This window comes from Salvelinus fontinalis, chromosome 16 (assembly GCF_029448725.1).
Source record: "Salvelinus fontinalis isolate EN_2023a chromosome 16, ASM2944872v1, whole genome shotgun sequence".
NCBI lineage: Eukaryota > Metazoa > Chordata > Actinopteri > Salmoniformes > Salmonidae > Salvelinus > Salvelinus fontinalis.
Window position 1 is genome coordinate 42,295,679 of NC_074680.1, and position 23,604 is coordinate 42,319,282.

Here is a 23,604-nt window from a genome sequence, read left to right on the forward strand (position 1 = left end):
CTATGAACAGACATAGACAGCAGACATGGGTTAGTGTGACCGTAACTATGAACAGATATAGAAACCTGGGCTAGTGTGACAGTAACTATGAACAAACATAGACAACAGACCTGTGTTAGCATGAGAGTAACTATGAACAGACATAGAGACCTGTGTTAGTGTGACAGTAACTATGAACAGACATAGAGACCTGTGTTAGCGTGACAGTAACTATGAACAGACATAGAGACCTGGGTTAGTGTGACACTAACTATGAACAGACATAGAGACCTGGGTTAGTGTGACAGTAACTATGAACATATATAGAGACCTGTGTTAGTATGACAGTAACTATGAGAAGACATAGAGAACTGTGTTAGCGTGACACTAACTATGAACAGACATAGATACCTGTGTTAGCATGAGAGTAACTATGAACAGACATAGAGACCTGGGCTAGTGTGACAGTAACTATGAACAGACATAGAGACCTGGGCTAGTGTGAAAGTAACTATGAACAAACATAGACAACAGACCTGTGTTAGCATGAGCGTAACTATGAACAGACATAGAGACCTGGGCTAGTGTGACAGTAACTATGAACAGACATAGAGACCTGGGCTAGTGTGAAAGTAACTATGAACAAACATAGACAACAGACCTGTGTTAGCATGACAGTAACTATGAACAGACATAGAGACCTGTGCTAGTGTGACAGTAACTATGAACAGACATAGACAGCAGACATGGGTTAGTGTGACAGTAACTATGAACAGACATAGACAGCAGACATGGGTTAGTGTGACAGTAACTATGAACAGACATAGACAGCAGACATTGGTTAGTGTGACAGTAACTATGAACAGACATAGACAGCAGACATGGGTTAGTGTGACAGTAACTATGAACAGACATAGAGACCTGTGTTAGTGTGACAGTAACTATGAGAAGACATAGAGAACTGGGTTAGCATGACAGTAACTATGAACAGACATAGAGACCTGTGTTAGTGTGACAGTAACTATGAACAGACATAGACAGCAGACATGGGTTAGTGTGACAGTAACTATGAACAGACATAGACAACAGACCTGGGCTAGCGTGACAGTAACTATGAACAGACATAGATACCTGGGTTAGCGTGACACTAAATATGAACAGACATAGATACCAGGGTTAGCGTGACACTAACTATGAACAGACATGGATACCGGGGTTAACGTGACAGTAACTATGAACAGACATAGAGACCTGGGTTAGCGTGACACTAACTATGAACAGACATAGATACCTGGGTTAAAACCAATTGAAACATAGAAACCTTTGGTCCTGTAGCGCCAGATGGGCGAGTTTGACAGGTATGACAGACAGGCAGGGTTTCTATAGTGTTCTCTTTCCCTGGCCTCATTTAGTGGAATAAAAAAAGCTTTAAAAAAAATGGTATCTGGGCTAGGTGGTTATTAAGCAGGCAGAGATGATGAAGGGCTAATTCCTCCATCTAGACCACAGGGCCTCTGAGCGTGCTTCTGTCCCAGAGAGAGGGAGTAGATGGGGCTGTCGCGGTCCACCACACACAGCTGTTCAGGGGACATGTATTGTATGGGGAACACTGCCCTCCCCTCTCTTCTTCCCCCCGTTCCATCCGCTGCCTTCCCCTCTCCTCCACGCCCCCTCCCCTCCCCTACCCTCCCCTACCCTCCCCTCTCCTCTTCTCCCCGTTCCATCCGCTGCCTTCCCTTCTCCTCTCCTCTCCTCCACGTCCCGTCCCCTCTCCTCTCCCTCCCTACCCTCCCCTCTCCTTTCCTCCCATCCCTTTACCCCCCTCCTCCCTGTCCCTATCCCCTCCGGTCTCCTCCCCGTCCACTGCCACCCCCCCCCCCCCCCACCCGTCCCATCCCCTCCGGTCTCCCCCCCGTCCACTGCCCCCCCCCCCCCCCCCCCCCCCTACCCGTCCCTGTCCCCTCCGGTCTCCTCCCCGTCCACTGCCCTCCCCTCTCCTCTCCCCCCCTCCTACCCGTCCCTATCCCCTCCGGTCTCCTCCCCGTCCACTACCCTCTCCTCTCCTCTCCCCCCCTCCTACCCGTCCCTATCCCCTCCGGTCTCCTCCCCGTCCACTACCCTCTCCTCTCCTCTCCCCCCCTCCTACCCGTCCCTGTCCCCTCCGCTCTCCTCCCCGTCCACTGCCCTCCCCTCTCCTCCCCGTCCACTGCCCTCCCCTCTCCTCTCCCTCCCTACCCTCTCCTCTCTTCCCCCCCCTCCTACCCGTCCCTATCCCCTCCGCTCTCCTCCCCGTCCACTGCCCTCCCCTCTCCTCTCCCTCCCTACCCTCCCCTCTCCTCTCCCCCCCTCCTCCCTGTCCCTATCCCCTCCGCTCTCCTCCCCGTCCACTGCCCTCCCCTCTCCTCCCCATTCCTGAGCCCTACCTGTATGGTGGGAGAGGAGTGGTGCTTGCGGGTGGTGGTGGTGGACATGGTGGTGGTGGTCTCAATAAAGGTGGTGGATAACTCGGGCGGCTGGGCGGTAGTGCGGGCCGACCCGGCCACGGAGGGCGTGTCACCCACCAACCGGACGCTGCCATTGATTTTGATGTTGGGGTTGCCCTCGGCGGCCATGTTGAGGACTTTCAGGCCATTGTAGTAGAGGCCGGACAGCTGTCCCTGGAAGGGCCGACTGCGGTCGCTGCCACCGATGGTCACCAAGGCCTGGGTATTGAATATGGTAAGCTGCCGGCCTAGAGGAGGAAACCAGACAAATAGTCATTCACGTCAAGGAATAACAACGGACAGAGCAGCAAAATAAGGTTCCTGCTTTTTCATTCAGTGTCTAAACAGTTGTTGAGATGTTGTCAGGTCAGAAAATAAATAGAACCTTTGTGACTTTACGGTGTGTGTGTGTGTGTGTGTGTGTGTGTGTGTGTGTGTGTGTGTGTGTGTGTGTGTGTGTGTGTGTGTGTGTGTGTGTGTGTGCGTGCGTGCGTGCGTGCGTGCGTGCGTGCGTGCGTGCGTGCGTGCGTGCGTGCGTGCGTGCGTGCGTGCGTGCGTGCGTGCGTGTGTGTGTGTGTGTGTGTGTGTACGGTAAGTACATGTTTCCATGTGTACTTAAAAGTCCTTGACAATCAAAAGGTCATGATGAGGTGGGTCGGAAAAAACATTTATGGTGAAACTATGAACAAAGGTCAACTGAGGAGGCTATAAGTATCCTGGGATCCAGAAAGCTAACCCAACATATACAGGGTCAATGCTTCTGGCTATCACTGTAGAAAGGGCATAATGTTGTTATCTGTAATTATGCGACAGGGATGTGAGCTAAGGCTGAGAAAGGGGAAGAGAGAGGGATGGAAAGAAAAGGAGAGGAAAAGGTCAAAGCTTCATGTCCGTCTCCTCAAACTGGCCCTTTGGGACGGCGTCTGATCAGCAGTATCTAAAAAGGCTAGAGCTGTTGCCAAAACTATGAAGACAAAGAATGGGTTATGTTTAAAAGGCTAAGGCTAGCTGAAGCTAGAAAACAAGGGTAGGAACTGATGTATACAAGGAATAATGCTGAAGATAGAAAGAAGGGACAGGAACCTGGTGTTAAAATGAGCTAATCAGGGTCAGAATCCTGATGTTAAAATGGGCTAATCAGGGTCAGAATCCTGATGTTAAAATGAGCTAATCAGGGTCAGAATCCTGATGTTAAAATGAGCTAATCAGGGTCAGGAACCTGATGTTAAAATGAGCTAATCAGAGGCAGGAACCTGATGTTAAAATGAGCTAATCAGGGGCAGAATCCTGATGTTAAAATGAGCTAATCAGGGGCAGGAACCGGATGTTAAAATGAGCTAATCAGGGGCAGGAACCGGATGTTAAAATGGGCTAATCAGGGGCAGGAACCGGATGTTAAAATGAGCTAATCAGGGACAGAAACCTGATGTTAAAATGGGCTAATCAGGGGCAGAAACCTGATGTTAAAATGAGCTAATCAGGGGCAGAATCCTGATGTTAAAATGAGCTAATCAGGGGCAGGAACCTGATGGAGAAAAGAAGTACACCACAAGGGGCTGTGAACCTTCAAATGAGTCAAATAATTTCTGAAATGATATATACATGCCAAATCTAAGTAGTAACACCCACTTAACACATCTTCATAATCTTAAAGTTTAAAAAGACAAATGGTAAAACTCGACCTAGAAGGTATTGAGTAAATTGTTAACCCGCTAGGAAATCATTTTCCCCAGATTCATGCAGTAATTCTCCAATTGTATTAACATAGCACTCTGGTTAATGAATTAATACATTCATAAATTATTGTTCTTCAAACTATTATTATCTGACTCAATATTTTAGATGTATGACTGCATGGTGATTCATGCATTAGATGCCTTTACTTCTGTTTGAAATGGCATTCAGGTTTTATTAATGGATGTTTTAAAGTGACATTAGGAGATACTTCATTATTATTTTAATTTTTTATTATTATCTTATTTTTTGAAGGATTCAGAGTATTTGAAATACGATATTATTGTGTAATATTCATTAGCAGTCCATTTAACTGAATGGAGTGTTTTTAAAAGTGTGTTGGAGTTTGACAAAAGATGTTAGGTCATGTTAAAATCCTCTTTTTGAAGTGGGAATATGAGCTACATTTCAGCAGGAAAATACAAAAAGAAAAAGTTCCATTTTGAGTTCAATAGATGATCATTTTAAAGTTGTGTTAAGTTTACCTTTCTCCTGTAGCCAATCCACTACTGGCCGGGCGTATTTCAACGGGAATTTCTTAGTGGCAATTTCAAGACGTTCATTATCGGTCGTCGCTGTAAAAAAACAACATTTTAAACATTAATAAACAGTTTGTATTTGGCTTTTTAACACGTTTTAACACATGTTCACTTCAAACTTTTCGTTTCATGCAAGTATTAAAAAAAACTGAATAGCAGGTTAGAATGAATGTGTTGTTTATGAGATAGCTGAAGGGTTATCAGCAAAGTGATAACACACATTAAAAGTCATTTGCTGCTCTGCTGGATTTCATGACATCTTGTTCATAGGGGACAGAAGCACCTCTATATTTGTGCATTCAATTAATTTAAACATCGACAAACACATTTAGAACCGAGGCACCATAAAAATCAACTTTTAGGATGAAGGGTATTCTAGTATCTTGAAACTCACAGAACAGTTCCACTGCACATTCACCATGCAACCATTGCATATTATTAGCATCCAGTCCATAGGCATTAAGGTGCACTTTGGAACAGGTTGTGTCTTAAGTCCTGCCCTGTATCTTCCTATCTTTTCCAGCCCCCAATTGAGACCAACACTTCTGCAAGGATAGAGACAGTAGATAGCTGTGTGTGGGTGTGTGTTGTGGGGGTGTGGGTGTGTGTTGTAGGCGTGTGTGGGTGTGTGTCGTGTGTATTTGTGTTGTGTGTGTGTTGCGTGGGTGGGTCTGTGTTGTTTGGGGGTGTGTGTCGTGTTTATGTGTGTTGGCTGTGTGTTGTGTGTGTGTTGTGTGAGGGTGTGTTGTGGGCGTGTGTGTTTGTGTTTGTCATGCTCTTTACCCTGCCCGCTGAAATGGTGTGTGTTGTGTGTATGTGTGTTGTGTGTGTGTGTATGTGTGTTGGCTGTGTGTTGTGTGTGTGTTGTGGGGGTGTGTGTTGTGTTTGTCGTGCTCTTTACCCTGCCCGCTGAAATGGGAGCCTCATTCTGGAAGATTTACCCTCAGTATCTCCAGGAGACAATGGCAGCCCAGGTCCTTTATCTGGCAATCCGCACCGCTCTTATTTAATCGCAGGATTAGATGCCCGGCTCATACTGGAAGGCTTATCTCTCTCCCTCCCTCCTTCCATCCATCCCTCCTTCCCTCCCTCCATCCCTTCATCCATCCCTCCGTTTCCCGCAGCCCCCCAGTAGAGATTTATAGGGGCGTGAGATTCGGTTTTCGATAGCAGTAATTGTGTTTGGCTTGTAGGGTACACCAGTATTCATCCCACACCTAGAGACGACCCAATCACCGAGAGACGACCCCATCACCTAGAGATGACCCCATCACCTAGAGACGACAACATCACCTAGAGAAGACCCCATCACCTATTCTGTGCAGATAAAGGTGGCCCAAGGTATTTCTTATCCAAACACAGCCGCTCCCCCGGTCTTTCTCTGTCTCTCTCTCCATCTCTTTCTCATTCTCTCTCCCTTTCTCTCACTTTCTCTATGTATTGTCAGGTTTTCTGTCAGAGACAGCGGAGCGTCCATGTTGTGAACCATTTTGTAGTGCGTCAGGCAGCAAGGTCTCAACATGGACCACCGCTGTCGTCCTACCAATGGACACCGAAGACATCTCGGATCCCGAGAACAGAGCAGATTTTCCCCGGCACAGAGATCCACCGGTGACTCCTCCTTATCGGCTCCCAAACAGAGCCGTAAGCCGCAAGACCTGTCAACCAATCTGATCACTCCTGATAGGTCAATTCTCCCTACTTGTCAAGTTCTGAGACACCGGCTTGATGCAGTTTGCAAGACAAAAGGGAGAAACAGGTCTGAGAGGCAGGCTGTATCGTTCCCTTCCCTCGTCTCCATTGTGTGTTGAGCCAGTTGCAGACAGCTAGAGGGAAAATAAACCTGCGATGGTGCGACTATCACAGGATGGCTCAGACGAAGCACAGCCTTATTCACATGAAACAGGATGGGCCTGTGCAAATGCAATCGTCCTCAAACACGCAGTGTGGCTTCTGAATGCAGCTCCTGATAAGCTAGGAGGAGGTGCAGTGTGGCTTCTGCATGCAGCTCCTGATAAGCTAGGAGGAGGTGCAGTGTGGCTTCTGAATGCAGCTCCTGATAAGGTAGGAGGAGGTGCAGTGTGGCTTCTGAATGCAGATCCTGATAAGCTAGAAGGAGGTGCAGTGTGGCTTCTGAATTTCAGCTCCTGATAAGCTAGGAGGAGGTGCAGTGTGGCTTCTGAATTTCAGCTCCTGATAAGCTAGGAGGAGGTGCAGTGTGGCTTCTGAATGCAGCTCCTGATAAGCTAGGAGGAGGTGCAGTGTGGCTTCTGAATGCAGCTCCTGATAAGCTAGGAGGAGGTGCAGTGTGGCTTCTGAATTTCAGCTCCTGATAAGCTAGGAGGAGGTGCAGTGTTGCTTCTGAATGCAGCTCCTGATAAGCTAGGAGGAGGTGCAGTGTGGCTTCTGAATGCAGCTCCTGATAAGCTAGGAGGAGGTGCAGTGTGGCTTCTGAATTCAGCTCCTGATAAGCTAGGAGGAGGTGCAGTGTGGCTTCTGAATGCAGCTCCTGATAAGCTAGGAGGAGGTGCAGTGTGGCTTCTGAATTTCAGCTCCTGATAAGCTAGGAGGAGGTGCAGTGTGGCTTCTGAATGCAGCTCCTGATAAGCTAGAAGGAGGTGCAGTGTGGCTTCTGAATTTCAGCTCCTGATAAGCTAGGAGGAGGTGCAGTGTGGCTTCTGAATTTCAGCTCCTGATAAGCTAGGAGGAGGTGCAGTGTGGCTTCTGAATGCAGCTCCTGATAAGCTAGGAGGAGGTGCAGTGTGGCTTCTGAATGCAGCTCCTGATAAGCTAGGAGGAGGTGCAGTGTGGCTTCTGAATTTCAGCTCCTTATAAGCTAGGAGGAGGTGTAGTGTGGCTTCTGAATGCAGCTCCTGATAAGCTAGGAGGAGGTGCAGTGTGGCTTCTGAATGCAGCTCCTGATAAGCTAGGAGGAGGTGCAGTGTGGCTTCTGAATGCAGCTCCTGATAAGCTAGGAGGAGGTGCAGTGTGGCTTCTGAATTTCAGTTCCTGATAAGCTAGGAGGAGGTGCAGTGTGGCTTCTGAATGCAACTCCTGATAAGCTAGGAGGAGGTGCAGTGTGGCTTCTGAATTTCAGCTCCTGATGAGCTAGGAGGAGGTGCAGTGTGGCTTCTGAATTTCAGCTCCTGATAAGCTAGGAGGAGGTGCAGTGTGGCTTCTGAATGCAGCTCCTGATAAGCTAGGAGGAGGTGCAGTGTGGCTTCTGAATTTCAGCTCCTGATAAGCTAGGAGGAGGTGCAGTGTGGCTTCTGAATGCAGCTCCTGATAAGCTAGGAGGAGGTGCAGTGTGGCTTCTGAATTTCAGCTCCTGATGAGCTAGGAGGAGGTGCAGTGTGGCTTCTGAATTTCAGCTCCTGATAAGCTAGGAGGAGGTGCAGTGTGGCTTCTGAATGCAGCTGCTGATAAGATAGGAGGAGGTGCAGTGTGGCTTCTGAATGCAGCTCCTGATAAGCTAGGAGGAGGTGCAGTGTTGCTTCTGAATGCAGCTCCTGATAAGCTAGGAGGAGGTGCAGTGTGGCTTCTGAATGCAGCTCCTGATAAGCTAGGAGGAGGTGCAGTGTGGCTTCTGAATTCAGCTCCTGATAAGCTAGGAGGAGGTGCAGTGTGGCTTCTGAATGCAGCTCCTGATAAGCTAGGAGGAGGTGCAGTGTGGCTTCTGAATTTCAGCTCCTGATAAGCTAGGAGGAGGTGCAGTGTGGCTTCTGAATGCAGCTCCTGATAAGCTAGAAGGAGGTGCAGTGTGGCTTCTGAATTTCAGCTCCTGATAAGCTAGGAGGAGGTGCAGTGTGGCTTCTGAATTTCAGCTCCTGATAAGCTAGGAGGAGGTGCAGTGTGGCTTCTGAATGCAGCTCCTGATAAGCTAGGAGGAGGTGCAGTGTGGCTTCTGAATGCAGCTCCTGATAAGCTAGGAGGAGGTGCAGTGTGGCTTCTGAATTTCAGCTCCTTATAAGCTAGGAGGAGGTGTAGTGTGGCTTCTGAATGCAGCTCCTGATAAGCTAGGAGGAGGTGCAGTGTGGCTTCTGAATGCAGCTCCTGATAAGCTAGGAGGAGGTGCAGTGTGGCTTCTGAATGCAGCTCCTGATAAGCTAGGAGGAGGTGCAGTGTGGCTTCTGAATTTCAGTTCCTGATAAGCTAGGAGGAGGTGCAGTGTGGCTTCTGAATGCAACTCCTGATAAGCTAGGAGGAGGTGCAGTGTGGCTTCTGAATTTCAGCTCCTGATGAGCTAGGAGGAGGTGCAGTGTGGCTTCTGAATTTCAGCTCCTGATAAGCTAGGAGGAGGTGCAGTGTGGCTTCTGAATGCAGCTCCTGATAAGCTAGGAGGAGGTGCAGTGTGGCTTCTGAATTTCAGCTCCTGATAAGCTAGGAGGAGGTGCAGTGTGGCTTCTGAATGCAGCTCCTGATAAGCTAGGAGGAGGTGCAGTGTGGCTTCTGAATTTCAGCTCCTGATGAGCTAGGAGGAGGTGCAGTGTGGCTTCTGAATTTCAGCTCCTGATAAGCTAGGAGGAGGTGCAGTGTGGCTTCTGAATGCAGCTCCTGATAAGATAGGAGGAGGTGCAGTGTGGCTTCTGAATGCAGCTCCTGATAAGCTAGGAGGAGGTGCAGTGTGGCTTCTGAATTCAGCTCCTGATAAGCTAGGAGGAGGTGCAGTGTGGCTTCTGAATGCAGCTCCTGATAAGCTAGGAGGAGGTGCAGTGTGGCTTCTGAATGCAACTCCTGATAAGCTAGGAGGAGGTGATGCTATTTCAAGGCAATTTGCCGCAGAGTATTTCTTCTCTTTTGCTTTTCTCTCTTCACCACAACAAGCCTGACTCTGGCAGTAGATCCCTATCTCTCTAGCTATACCTCACAGATAAGAAAATGGTCAGAGGCAATGAACCACTGTTTGGAGTGCTTTGTCTGTTTTAGTACTACCTGAACAGAACGAGTGGTTCCTGGTGAATACTGAAAAATCCTAAAAGGGAGGGAAGGAACATTGTAAAGGTTTCCTATAAGAGTTAGTCATTGGGACAGGAGATTTGCCTGACTATAGGACCTGGCCAGGAACAACGCTGACACTGGCTACATGACAGTCTTATTCAGTAATCTAGTCCTCAAAAGCCATGCTTGTCTCTGAACCCTAAAACGTAGAAACAGATGTTCCTTCTATGTACTCTCTATTCTCACAATTGGCTTCTTATAGCCCTGACATGGTACAATGTCATAATTAAGTGATCAAAATCCTTTGTCCCAGAAACTAATAAACAGCCATTGGCTCTGTTCACCAGGGGAGAACACCTGTCCCCTCTCATTGGCTCTGTTCACCAGGGGAGAACACCTGTCCCCTCTCATTGGCTCTGTTCACCAGGGGAGAACACCTGTCCCCTCTCATTGGCTCTGTTCACCAGGGGAGAACACCTGTTCCCTCTCATTGGCCCTGTTCACCAGGGGAGAACAACAGCCCCCTCTCATTGGCTCTGTTCACCAGGGGAGAACCACAGCCCCCTCTCATTGGCTCTGTATACCAAGGGAGAAATGCTGCCTCCTCTCATTGGCTCTGTTCACCAGGGGAGAACCACTGCCCCCTCTCATTGGCTCTGTTCACCAGGGGAGAACCACAGCCTCCTCTCATTGGCTCTGTATACCAAGGGAGAAACGCTGCCTCCTCTCATTGGCTCTGTTCACCAGGGAAGAACCACAGTCCCCTCTCATTGGCTCTGTATACCAAGGGAGAAACGCTGCCTCCTCTCATTGGTTCTGTTCACCAGGGGAGAACCACAGCCCCCTCTTTGTAAAGCCATGAAGTTCAAGGCTAACCGGGTACTGCAGGATGTTGTTTTCAGAAAGCAGAATCCCCCCGTTATTGTGAAATGAAAAATGGCAATTTGTGGCCAATATTAGTGTAAAAATTGCTTTGTTCAAAGACAATCAGTGTACCAATGTTTGCTTCGAATACACTAAATATATGTAGGATGACGGTACTCTCAGAACCACCTCTTCATGTGATAAGGAGGGGGAAGCTATTCACACTCATGCACACACCCAGAAATGAGTGTTCTTCTGAGCCGAAAGGAAGAAAATGAAGTTTAAAGTGCTACATTATGTAGCTGAGCTTTTTTGTAATGATGTGCGCTGAGAGTCGGGAAGCAAGTTCAGGGAGTGTATTAATAAAATAAACAGAACATGATACCAAACAAGAACCTCTAACAACGCACAGACATGAAACAGAAATAATTACGCCTGGTGAATAGAACCAAAGAGAGTGTCACGTTCCTGACTGGTTTTCTGTTATTTTGTATGTGTTTGACGGTCAGGGCGTGAGTTTGGGTGGGTAGTCTATGTTATGTGTTTCTATGTTGGTTTAAAGGGTGACCTGATATGGCTCTCAATTAGAGGCAGGTGGTTTTCATTTCCTCTGATTGAGAGCCATATTAAGGTAGGTGTTTTCACACTGTTTGTTTGTGGGTGGTTGTCTCCTGTGTCTGTGTTATGTTATGCCACATGGGACTGTTTCGGTTTTGTTTGTTCGGTTTATGTAGTCTGTTCCTGTTCATGCGTTCTTCGTGTTTCATGTGAGTTCGTCGTTCAGGTCTGTCTACGTCGTTTATTTGTTTTGTAGTTAATCAAGTGTTCATTCGTGTTTTCTGTTTTGTTCATTAAAAATCATGTCATTTCCCAACGCTGCGTTTTGGTCGAATCCCTGCTCCTCCTCTTCGGATGAAGAGGAGGAGGAAAGCCGTTACAGAACCACCCACCATAATAGACCAAGCGGCGTGGGAGAGCGCAACAAAAGAACCAGGACTCGTGGACATGGGAGGAAATATTGGACGGAAAGGGACCCTGGGCGCAAACTGGAGAATATCGCTGCTCTCGTGAGTGGAAGGAGGCAGCCACAGCCCAGGAGTGGTGGTATGAGGAGGCAGCAATGAGATGTGGCTGGAAGCCGGAGAATCAAGCTCAAGACCGGAGATATGAAGGTACGCAGCTAGCACGGAAGCCCGTGAAGAAACCCCAAAAAATTATTGGGGGAGGCTAAGAGGTAGTGGGCCAAGAGGTAGTGGGCCAAGGGCAGGTAGGAGACCTGCGCCCACTTCCCAGGCTAACCGTGGAGAGCGGGACTCCAGACACCGTGTTACGCAGTAGAGCGCAAGGTGTCTCCTGTACATGTGCATAGCCCGGTGCGGGTTATTCCACCTCCCCGCACTGGCAGGGCTAGATTGAGCATTGAGCCGGATGTCATGAAGCCGGCCCTACATATCTGGCCACCAGTAGGTCTCCTCGGCCGGCATAGATGGCACCAGCCTTGCATGGTGTCCCCGGTTCGCCTACATAGCCCGGTGCGGGTTATTCCACCTCCCCGCACTGGTCGGGCAACGGGGAGCATTCAGCCAGGTAAGGTTGGGCAGGCTCAGTGCTCAAGGGAGCCAATACGCCTGCACGGTCCGGTATTTCCGGCGCCACCTCCCCGCCCCAGCCCAGTACCACCAGTGCCTACACCACGCACCAGGCTTACAGTGCGTTTCCAGAGCCCTCTTCCTCCTCCACGCACTCTCCCTATGGTGCGTGTCTCCAGCCCAGTGCCTCCAGTTCCGGCACCACGCACTAAGCCACCTGTGCGTCTCCAGAGCCCTGTACGCACTGTTCCTTCTCCCCGCACTCGCCCTGATGTGCGTGCCCTCAGCCCGCTACCTCCAGTTCCGGTAACACGCACCAGGCCTATAGTGCGCTTTGAGAGTCCAGTGTGCCCTGTTGTTGTTACCCGCACTAGCCTGAAGGTGCGTGTACTTAGCCCGGTACCTCCAGTTCCGGTACCACGCACCAGGCCTACAGTGCGTCTCATCTGGCCAGAGCCATCCGTCTCCCCAGTGCCGTCTGAGCCATCCGTCTGCCCAGTGCCGTCTGAGTCATCCGTCTGCCCAGTGCCGTCTGAGCCATCCGTCTGCCCAGTGCCGTCTGAGCCATCCGTCTGCCCTGTGCCGTCTGAGCCATCCGTCTGCCCAGTGCCGTCTGAGCCATCCGTCTGTCCCGAGCCATTAGAGCCGCCCGTCTGTCCCGAGCCGTCAGAGCCGTTAGTCAGTCAGGAGCCGCTAGAGCCATTCGTCAGTCAGGATCTGCCAGAGCCGCCAACCAGACAGGATCTGCAAGAGCTGCCAACCAGACAGGATCTGCCAGAGCCGCCAACCAGACAGGATCTGCCAGAGCCGCCAACCAGACAGGATCTGCCAGAGCCGCCAACCAGACAGGATCTGCCAGAGCCGCCAACCAGACAGGATCTGCCAGAGCCGCCAAACAGACAGGATCTGCCAGAGCCGCCAGCCAGCCATGAGCGTCCAGAGCCGTCAGCTAGCCATGAGCGTCCATAGCCGTCAGCCAGTCATGAGCTGCCCCTCAGCCCAGAGCGGCTATTTATCCAGAACTGCCCCTCAGTCCAGAGCTGTCTCTCTGTCCGGAGCTGCCCTTCAGTCCGGAGCTGCCCCTCTATCCTGAGCTACCTCTCTATCCTGAGCTATCCCTCTGTCCTGAGCTATCTCTCTGTACTGAGCTATCTCTCTGTCCTGAGCTACCTCTCTGTCCTGAGCTACCTTGTCCCGGAGCTGTCCTTTATCTTGGTGTTGCCCCTTAAACTAAGTGGGTGTAAAATGAGGGTGGTCATTCTAAGGGGGAGACGTAAGCTGGGATTGACTATGGTGGGGTGGGGACCTCGCCCAGAGCCTGAGCCACCACCGTGGTCAGATGCCCACCCAGACCCTCCCCTAGACTTTTGGTGGTGCGTTCGGAGTACGCACCTTGAGGGGGGGGTTATGTCACGTCCCAGACCGGTTTTCTGTTATTTTGTATGTGTTTGACAGTCAGGGCGTTAGTTTGGGTGGGTAGTCTATGTTATGTGTTTCTATGTTTGTTTAAGGGTGACCTGATATGGCTCTCAATTAGAGGCAGGTGGTTTTCGTTTCCTCTGATTGAGAGTCATATTAAGGTAGGTGTTTTCACACTGTTTGTTTGTGGGTGGTTGTCTCCTGTGTCTGTGTTATGTTAAGCCACATGGGACTGTTTCGGTTTTGTTTGTTCGGTTTATGTAGTCTGTTCCTGTTCATGCGTTCTTCGTGTTTCATGTGAGTTCGTCGTTCAGGTCTGTCTACTTCGTTTATTTGTTTTGTAGTTAATCAAGTGTTCGTTCGTGTTTTCTGTTTTGTTCATTAAAAATCATGTCATTTCACAACGCTGCGTTTTGGTCGAATCCCTGCTCCTCCTCTTCGGATGAAGACAGGTGTGCGCCATAACGAGCAGCCTGGTGACCTAGAGGCCGGAGAGCGAGCACACGTGACACTTTTAGGAGAATAGGAATGAGAATAATCGAATGATAACTCTTTAAAATGGCTCAGAATAATATGTGAATATGATACCAGACTCTGAAAAATTTGGGAATTGGAATCCAGATTCTGAAAAATATGGGAATTAGAGGTCAGACTCAGAAAAATACGGGATTTAAATGGGAGACTCAGAATATTGTGGGATTTATACGCATGAAAGGGAATGGAAAGAGAGAAGTAGATTTTCAAAATGTAGATAGAAGTCCCAGAATCACAAACTAGAGGGCTGAACTGATCATATGTTGTATAACTTTTGTATAATGCTGTTTCAGAGTATAATGTTTCTTCTGTTTAAATAAGCAATATGCAGGAATAGCTCCTCAATTTCCTGGTTTCTAAAATTCTCATTGTTCGCCTAATTTCAGTTTATGTGATAAATTGAGCAGTCATTTTGTAGAGAATCATTGTAGCATCTAAACCATTGTGAAATACATTTTCCAGAACCCAAAATATTGTATTTTCAGCTGTTTAAAGCTGGTGTACAAAACCAAAAGTTAAAGATGCAAAAACAAAACTTAACTATGGACATAACAGCGCTACAGACACAACGACACAACAACACAACAAAACGGCAACGCTACGGACACAACAACACAACAACACTACGGACACAACAACACTACGGACACAACAACACAACAACACTACGGACACAACAACACTACGGACACAACAACACAACAACACTACGGACACAACAACACAACAACACTACGGACACAACAACACAACAACACTACGGACACAACAACACAACAACACTACGGACACAACAACACAACAACACAACAACACTACGGACACAACAACACAACAACACTACGGACACAACAACACTACGGACAAAACAACACAACACCACTACGGACACAACAACACTACGGACACAACAACACTACGGACACAACAACACAACAACACTACGGACACAACAACACTACGGACACAACAACACTACGGACACAACAACACAACAACACTACAACACAACAACACAACAACACTACGGACACAACAACACTACGGACACAATAACACAACAACACTACGGACACAACAACACTACGGACGCAACAACACTACGGACACAACAACACTACGGACACAACAACACAACAACACTACGGACACAACAACACAACAACACTACGGACACAACAACACAACAACACAACAACACTACGGACACAACAACACAACAACACTACGGACACAACAACACAACAACACAACAACACTACGGACACAACAACACAACAGCACTACGGACACAACAACACAACAACACTACGGACACAACAACACAACAACACAACAAAACTACAACACTACGGACACAACAACAATACGGACACAACAACACAACAACACTACAACACTACGGACACTACAACACTACGGACACAACAACACAACAACACAACAACACTACGGACACAACAACACAACAACACTACGGACACAACAACACAACAACACTACGGACACAACAACACAACAACACTACGGACACAACAACACAACAACACTACGGACACAACAACAACACAACAACACAACAAAACTACGGACACAACAACACAACAACACTACGGACACAACAACACAACAGCACTACGGACACAACAACACAACAACACTACAACACTACGGACACAACAACACTACGGACACAACAACACTACGGACACAACAACACAACAACACTACGGACACAACAACACAACAACACTACAACACAACAACACAACAACACAACAACAACACTACGGACACAACAACACAACAACACAACAACACAACAACACAACAACAACACTACGGACACAACAACACAACAACACTACGGACACAACAACACAACAACACTACGGACACAACAACACAACAACATAACAACACTACGGACACAACAACACTACAACACTACGAACACAACAACACTATGGACACAACAACACAACAACACTACGGACACAACAACACAACAACACAACAACACAACAACACTACAACACAACAACACAACAACACTACGGACACAACAACACTACGGACACAACAACACTACGGACACAACAACACAACAACACTACGGACACAACAACACAACAGCACTACGGACACAACAACACTACGGACACAACAACACAACAACACAACAACACTACGGACAAAACAACACAACAACACAACAACACAACAACACTACAACACAACGACACAACAACACTACAACTCTACGGACACAACAACACAACAACAACACTACGGACACAACAACACTACGGACACAACAACACTACGGACACAACAACACAACAACACTACGGACACAACAACACAACAACACTACGGACACAACAACACAACAACACTACGGACACAACAACACTACGGACACAACAACACAACAACACAACAACACTACGGACACAACAACACTACAACACAACAACACTACGGACACATCAACACAACAACACAACAACACTACGGACACAACAACACAACAACACTACGGACACAACAACACAACGGACACAACAACACTACAACACTACGGACACAACAACACTACGGACACAACAACACAACAACACTACAACACTACGGACACTACAACACTACGGACACAACAACACAACAACACAACAACACTACGGACACAACAACACAACAACACTACGGACACAACAACACAACAACACTACGGACACAACAACACAACAACACTACGGACACAACAACACAACAACACTACGGACACAACAACAACACAACAACACAACAAAACTACGGACACAACAACACAACAACACAACGGACACAACAACACAACAACACTACAACACTACGGACACAACAACACTACGGACACAACAACACAACAACACTACGGACACAACAACACAACAACACTACGGACACAACAACACAACAACACTACAACACAACAACACAACAACACAACAACACAACAACAACACTACGGACACAACAACACAACAACACAACAACACAACAACACAACAACAACACTACGGACACAACAACACAACAACACTACGGACACAACAACACAACAACACTACGGACACAACAACACAACAACATAACAACACTACGGACACAACAACACTACAGCACTACGGACACAACAACACTATGGACACAACAACACTACGGACACAACAACACAACAACACAACAACACAACAACACAACAACACAACAACACTACGGACACAACAACACTACGGACACAACAACACTACGGACACAACAACACAACAACACTACAACACAACAACACAACGGACACAACAACACTACGGACACAACAACACAACAACACTACGGACACAACAACACAACAGCACTACGGACACAACAACACTACGGACACAACAACACTACGGACACAACAACACAACAACACTACGGACACAACAACACAACAGCACTACGGACACAACAACACTACGGACACAACAACACAACAACACAACAACACTACGGACACAACAACACAACAACAACACTACGGACACAACAACACTACGGACACAACAACACTAGGGACACAACAACACAACAACACTATGGACACAACAACACAACAACACTACGGACACAACAACACAACAACACTACGGACACAACAACACTACGGACACAACAACACAACAACACTACGGACACAACAACACAACAACACAACAACACTACGGACACAACAACACTACAACACAACAACACTACGGACACAACAACACAACAACACAACAACACTACGGACACAACAACACAACAACACTACGGACACAACAACACAACGGACACAACAACACAACAACACTACAACACAACAACACAACAACACTCTTGACACAACAACACAACAACAACACTACGGACACAACAACACAACAACACAACAACACAACAACACAACAACACTACGGACACAACAACACAACAACACTACGGACACAACAACACTATGGACACAACAACACAACAACACTACGGACACAACAACACTACAACACTACGGACACAACAACACAACAACACTACGGACACAACAACACAACAACACTACGGACACAACAACACAACAACACAACAACACTACGGACACAACAACACAACAACACTACGGACACAACAACACTACGGACACAACAACACAACAACACTGCGGACACAACAACACAACAACACAACAACACAACAACACTACGGACGCAACAACACTACGGACACAACAACACAACAACACTACGGACACAACAACACAACAACACTGCGGACACAACAACACAACAACACAACAACACTATGGACACAACAACACAACAACACTACGGACACAACAACACTACGGACACAACAACACAACAACACTACGGACACAACAACACTACGGACACAACAACACAACAACACTACGGACACAACAACACTGCGGACACAACAACACAACAACACTACGGACACAACAACACAACAACACTACGGACACAACAACACTACGGACACAACAACACAACAACACTACGGACACAACAACACAACAACACCACAACACTACGGACACAACAACACTACGGACACAACAACACAACAACACTACGGACACAACAACACCACGGACACAACAACACTACAACACAATAACACAACAACACCACTACGGACACAACAACACAACAACACTACGGACACAACAACACTACGGACACAACAACACAACAACACTACGGACACAACAACACAACAACACCACGGACACAACAACACTACAACACAATAACACAACAACACTACGGACACAACAACACAACAACACCACGGACACAACAACACTACAACACAATAACACAACACCACTACGGACACAACAACACAATAACACAACAACACAACAACACTACGGACACAACAACACTACTGACACAACAACACTACAACACAATAACACAACAACACCACTACGGACACAACAACACTACAACACAACAACACAACACCACTACGGACACAACAACACAATAACACAACAACACTACGGACACAACAACACTACGGACACAACAACACAACAACACTACGGACACAACAACACAACAACACAACAACACTACGGACACAACAACACTACGGACACAACAACACAACAACACTACGGACACAACAACACAACAACACCACGGACACAACAACACTACAACACAATAACACAACAACACCACTACGGACACAACAACACAACAACACTACGGACACAACAACACTACGGACACAACAACACAACAACACTACGGACACAACAACACAACAACACCACGGACACAACAACACTACAACACAATAACACAACAACACCACTACGGACACAACAACACAACAACACTACGGACACAACAACACAACAACACTACGGACACAACAACACAACAACACCACGGACACAACAACACTACAACACAATAACACAACAACACTACGGACACAACAACACAACAACACCACGGACATAACAACACTACAACAAAATAACACAACACCACTACGGACACAACAACACAATAACACAACAACACAACAACACTACGGACACAACAACACTACAACACAATAACACAACAACACCACTACGGACACAACAACACTACAACACAACAACACAACACCACTACGGACACAACAACACAATAACACAACAACACCACTACGGACACAACAACACTACAACACAACAACACAACACCACTACGGACACAACAACACAACAACACTACGGACACAACAACACTACGGACACAACAACACAACACCACTACGGACACAACAACACAACAACACAACAACACTACAACACAACAACACTACGGACACAACAACACAACGACACTACGGACACAACAACACTATGGACACAACAACACAACAACACTACGGACATAACAACACAACAACACAACAACACTACGGACACAACAACACAACGACACTACGGACACAACAACACTACGGACACAACAACACAACAACACTACGGACACAACAACACAACAACACTACGGACACAACAACATAACAACACAACAACACAACAACACTACGGACACAACAACACAACAACACAACAACACAACAACACTACGGACACAACAACACTACGGACACAACAATACAACAACACAATAACACAACAACACTACGGACACAACAACACTACGGACACAACAACACAACAACACAACAACACTACGGACACAACAACACAACAACACAACAACACTACGGACACAACAACACAACAACACAACAACACTACGGATACAACAACACAACAACACAACAACACTACGGACACAACAACATAACACAACAACACCACTACGGGCGCAACAACACTACGGACACAACAACACTACGGACACAACAACATAACAACACTACGGACACAACAACACAACAACACAACAACACAACAACACTACGGACACAACAACATAACAACACAACAACACTACGGACACAACAACACAACAACACTACGGACACAACAACACAACCTCAGAACAGATGGTCATTCTAAGCTCCACAATGAACCATAATTCAATCAGTATTGTGACACAACAATAATACAACACCAAACAAAACTACTGAACAACAACCAAACAGGATAAATCATGAGCTAACAACGAGGTAAATCCGGCATCTTTCTAGATTGTCCAAAGACTACCTGTGTTCACACTGCTGACAATCCTTTCTATCTCCAAATTTCATGTGATAACAAGAGCAGATGAGAAAAGCGAGACGAAAGTCCCAAAAAAAACATTCTCAAATTGGAATGCAAGTATCCATAAGGTCAGAGATGAGCCTGTCCGTGTCTTTTCCATTAAGAGCAGGCAGCAGAATGTTCTAGAGAAATTGTTCACCACATGCCGTCCCAGCAGGTGCCCCGACGCCACCAACATTATCCAGTGATTTGACTGCCACACACAGGGACCCTGGCCACCGTAACCCGGGTAACAGGACAGAACAGCCCAATGGCAGAGGTAATTGTCAACCATCTTCCCCGCTGCCGCTGGCTACTGAGGCCTGAAGGAGAGGCCGAGGCCAACATAGAGACATCACCATGCATTACACAGCCTAGTCTGCATGACACTGGCCTCACAAAGGCCATGTACAGTATGTCCTTTAAGAAATAATATTACACCGAATATATACGAGTATACACATTTACGTTTCAACTGAAGTTTACTGTTGGCAAAATACACAGTCTTACTCAAAGAGATGCTAAAATGTCAACTCCAAACCGGGAGCTATACTTTCCACGGATTTCCAACATTCAGACAGTATTCATGAACACACATGGGAATTGACTTAGTTGTATCTATGGCTGTCTAATTGGATTCATTTTTTTTATTTGTTGCTATGTCTATGGTCAACTCGGGTCTTTCTCTGTGTTTTTTCCAGAGCTTTGTCCCTGTCTGAAGGTGTCCTCATTGTCCCTGTCTGAAGGTGTCCTCATTGTCCCTGACTGAAGGTGTCCTCATTGTCCCTGTCTGAAGGTGTCCTCATTGTCCCTGTCTGTGCTCATTGTCCCTGTCTGAAGGTGTCCTCATTGTCCCTGTCTGAAGGTGTCCTCATTGTCCCTGTCTGTCCTCATTGTCCCTGTCTGAAGGTGTCCTCATTGTCCCTGTCTGTCCTCATTGTCCCTGACTGAAGGTGTCCTCATTGTCCCTGTCTGAAGGTGTCCTCATTGTCCCTGACTGAAGGTGTCCTCATTGTCCCTGTCTGAAGGTGTCCTCATTGTCCCTGTCTGTCCTCATTGTCCCTGACTGAAGGTGCCCTCATTGACCCTGTCTGAAGGTGTCCTCATTGTCCCTGACTGAAGGTGTCCTCATTGTCCCTGACTGAAGGTGCCCTCATTGTCCCTGACTGAAGGTGCCCTCGTTGTCCCTGTCTGAAGGTGTCCTCATTGTCCCTGTCTGTGCTCATTGTCCCTGTCTGAAGGTGTCCTCATTGTCCCTGTCTGAAGGTGCCCTCATTGTCCCTGACTGAAGGTGCCCTCATTGTCCCTGTCTGTGCTCATTGTCCCTGTCTGAAGGTGTCCTCATTGACTCTTTGTTATCTCCTTCACACTTTCTCACCAGCTCTCTTTTACTCTGATACTCAATCCTGATCAAAAATATAAACGCAAAAATGTCAAAGATTTTACTGAGTTACAGTTTGTATAAGGAAACCATTCAATTGAAATACAGTTATTAGTCTCTGATCTATATGGATGTCTCATGATTGGGAATGAAGATATGCATCTTACCTTGAAAAAAGGCAGGGGCGTGGATCAGAAAGCCAGTCAGTATCTGGTGTGACCACAAGATACCGACAGTTTTTTTGGGCTCATGCAGCACACGAGCATAGAGTTGATCAGACTGTTAATTGTGGCCTGTGAAAATGTTGTCCCACTCCTCATCAATGGCTGTACGAAGTTGCTGGATATTGGCGGGAACTGGAGCATGCTGTCGTACACGTCGATCCAGAGCATCCCAAACATGCTCAGTGGGTGACTTGTCTGGCGAGTATGCAGGCAATGGAATAACTGGGACATTTTTAGCTTCCAGGAATTGTGTACAGATGATAGCGACATTGGGCCGTGCATTATCATGCTGAAACATGAGGTGATGGCGGCGGATGAATGGCACAACAACGGGCCTCAGGGTCTCGTCACAGTATCTCTGTGCATTCAAATTGCCATTGATAAAATGCAAGTGTGTTCGTTGTTCGTAGTTTATGCCTGCTCCATACCATTACCCAACCCCATGGGACAGTCGCCCACACAATGCCATACACGCTGTCTGCCATCTGCCCGGTACAGTTGAAACCGTTACTCATCCGTGAAGAGCACACTTCTCCAGTGTGCCAGTGGCCATCGAAGTTGAGAATCTGACAACTGAAGTCGTTTACGATCCCGATCAGCATTCAGGTCCAAGACCCAAGTTTGGACGAGGAGCAGGCAAATGCTTGTGCAAACCCACAGGTTCATCAGCTGTCCGAGTGCCTGTCTCAGACTTTCCCAGAGGTGAAGATGCCGGATATGGAGGTCCTGTGCTGGCATGGTTACACGTGGCCTGCGGTTGTGCGGTTGGACGTACTGCCAAATTCTCTAAAACGACATTGGAGGCGGTTTATGGTAGAGAAATGAACATTCAATTCTCTGGTAACAGCTCGTGGACATTCCTGCAATCAGCATGCTAATTGAACACTCCCTCAAAACTTGAGACATTTGTGGCATTGTGTTGTGTGACAAAACTGCACATTTTAGGTAACCCTGTGTAATGATCATGCTGTTTCTTGATACGCCACACTCCCTTTTCTGGCGTCAGCTGATTGGGTATCAGTGAGTCACCCTAACCTCCTCTGGCTGAGATATGTAAATTAGATGGCACCTGTGTTTACAGGTAAGGCGTCCATAGCAATGTG

At 47.2% G+C, this 23,604-nt stretch overlaps 1 protein-coding gene across 1 annotated transcript in view; it reads right to left on the reverse strand.

Moving 5' to 3' along the window:
- Positions 1–23,604, reverse strand: part of LOC129813206 (neurexin-3a-like) — a 789,442-nt gene that overhangs the window by 77,408 nt on the left and 688,430 nt on the right. The window contains exons 22-23 of the mRNA XM_055865477.1: positions 4,682–4,771; positions 2,403–2,710 (exon numbers count right to left, since the gene is read on the reverse strand). Coding sequence (XP_055721452.1) covers positions 2,403–2,710; positions 4,682–4,771 — 398 coding nt within the window. The remainder of the gene's footprint in view (positions 1–2,402; positions 2,711–4,681; positions 4,772–23,604) is intronic.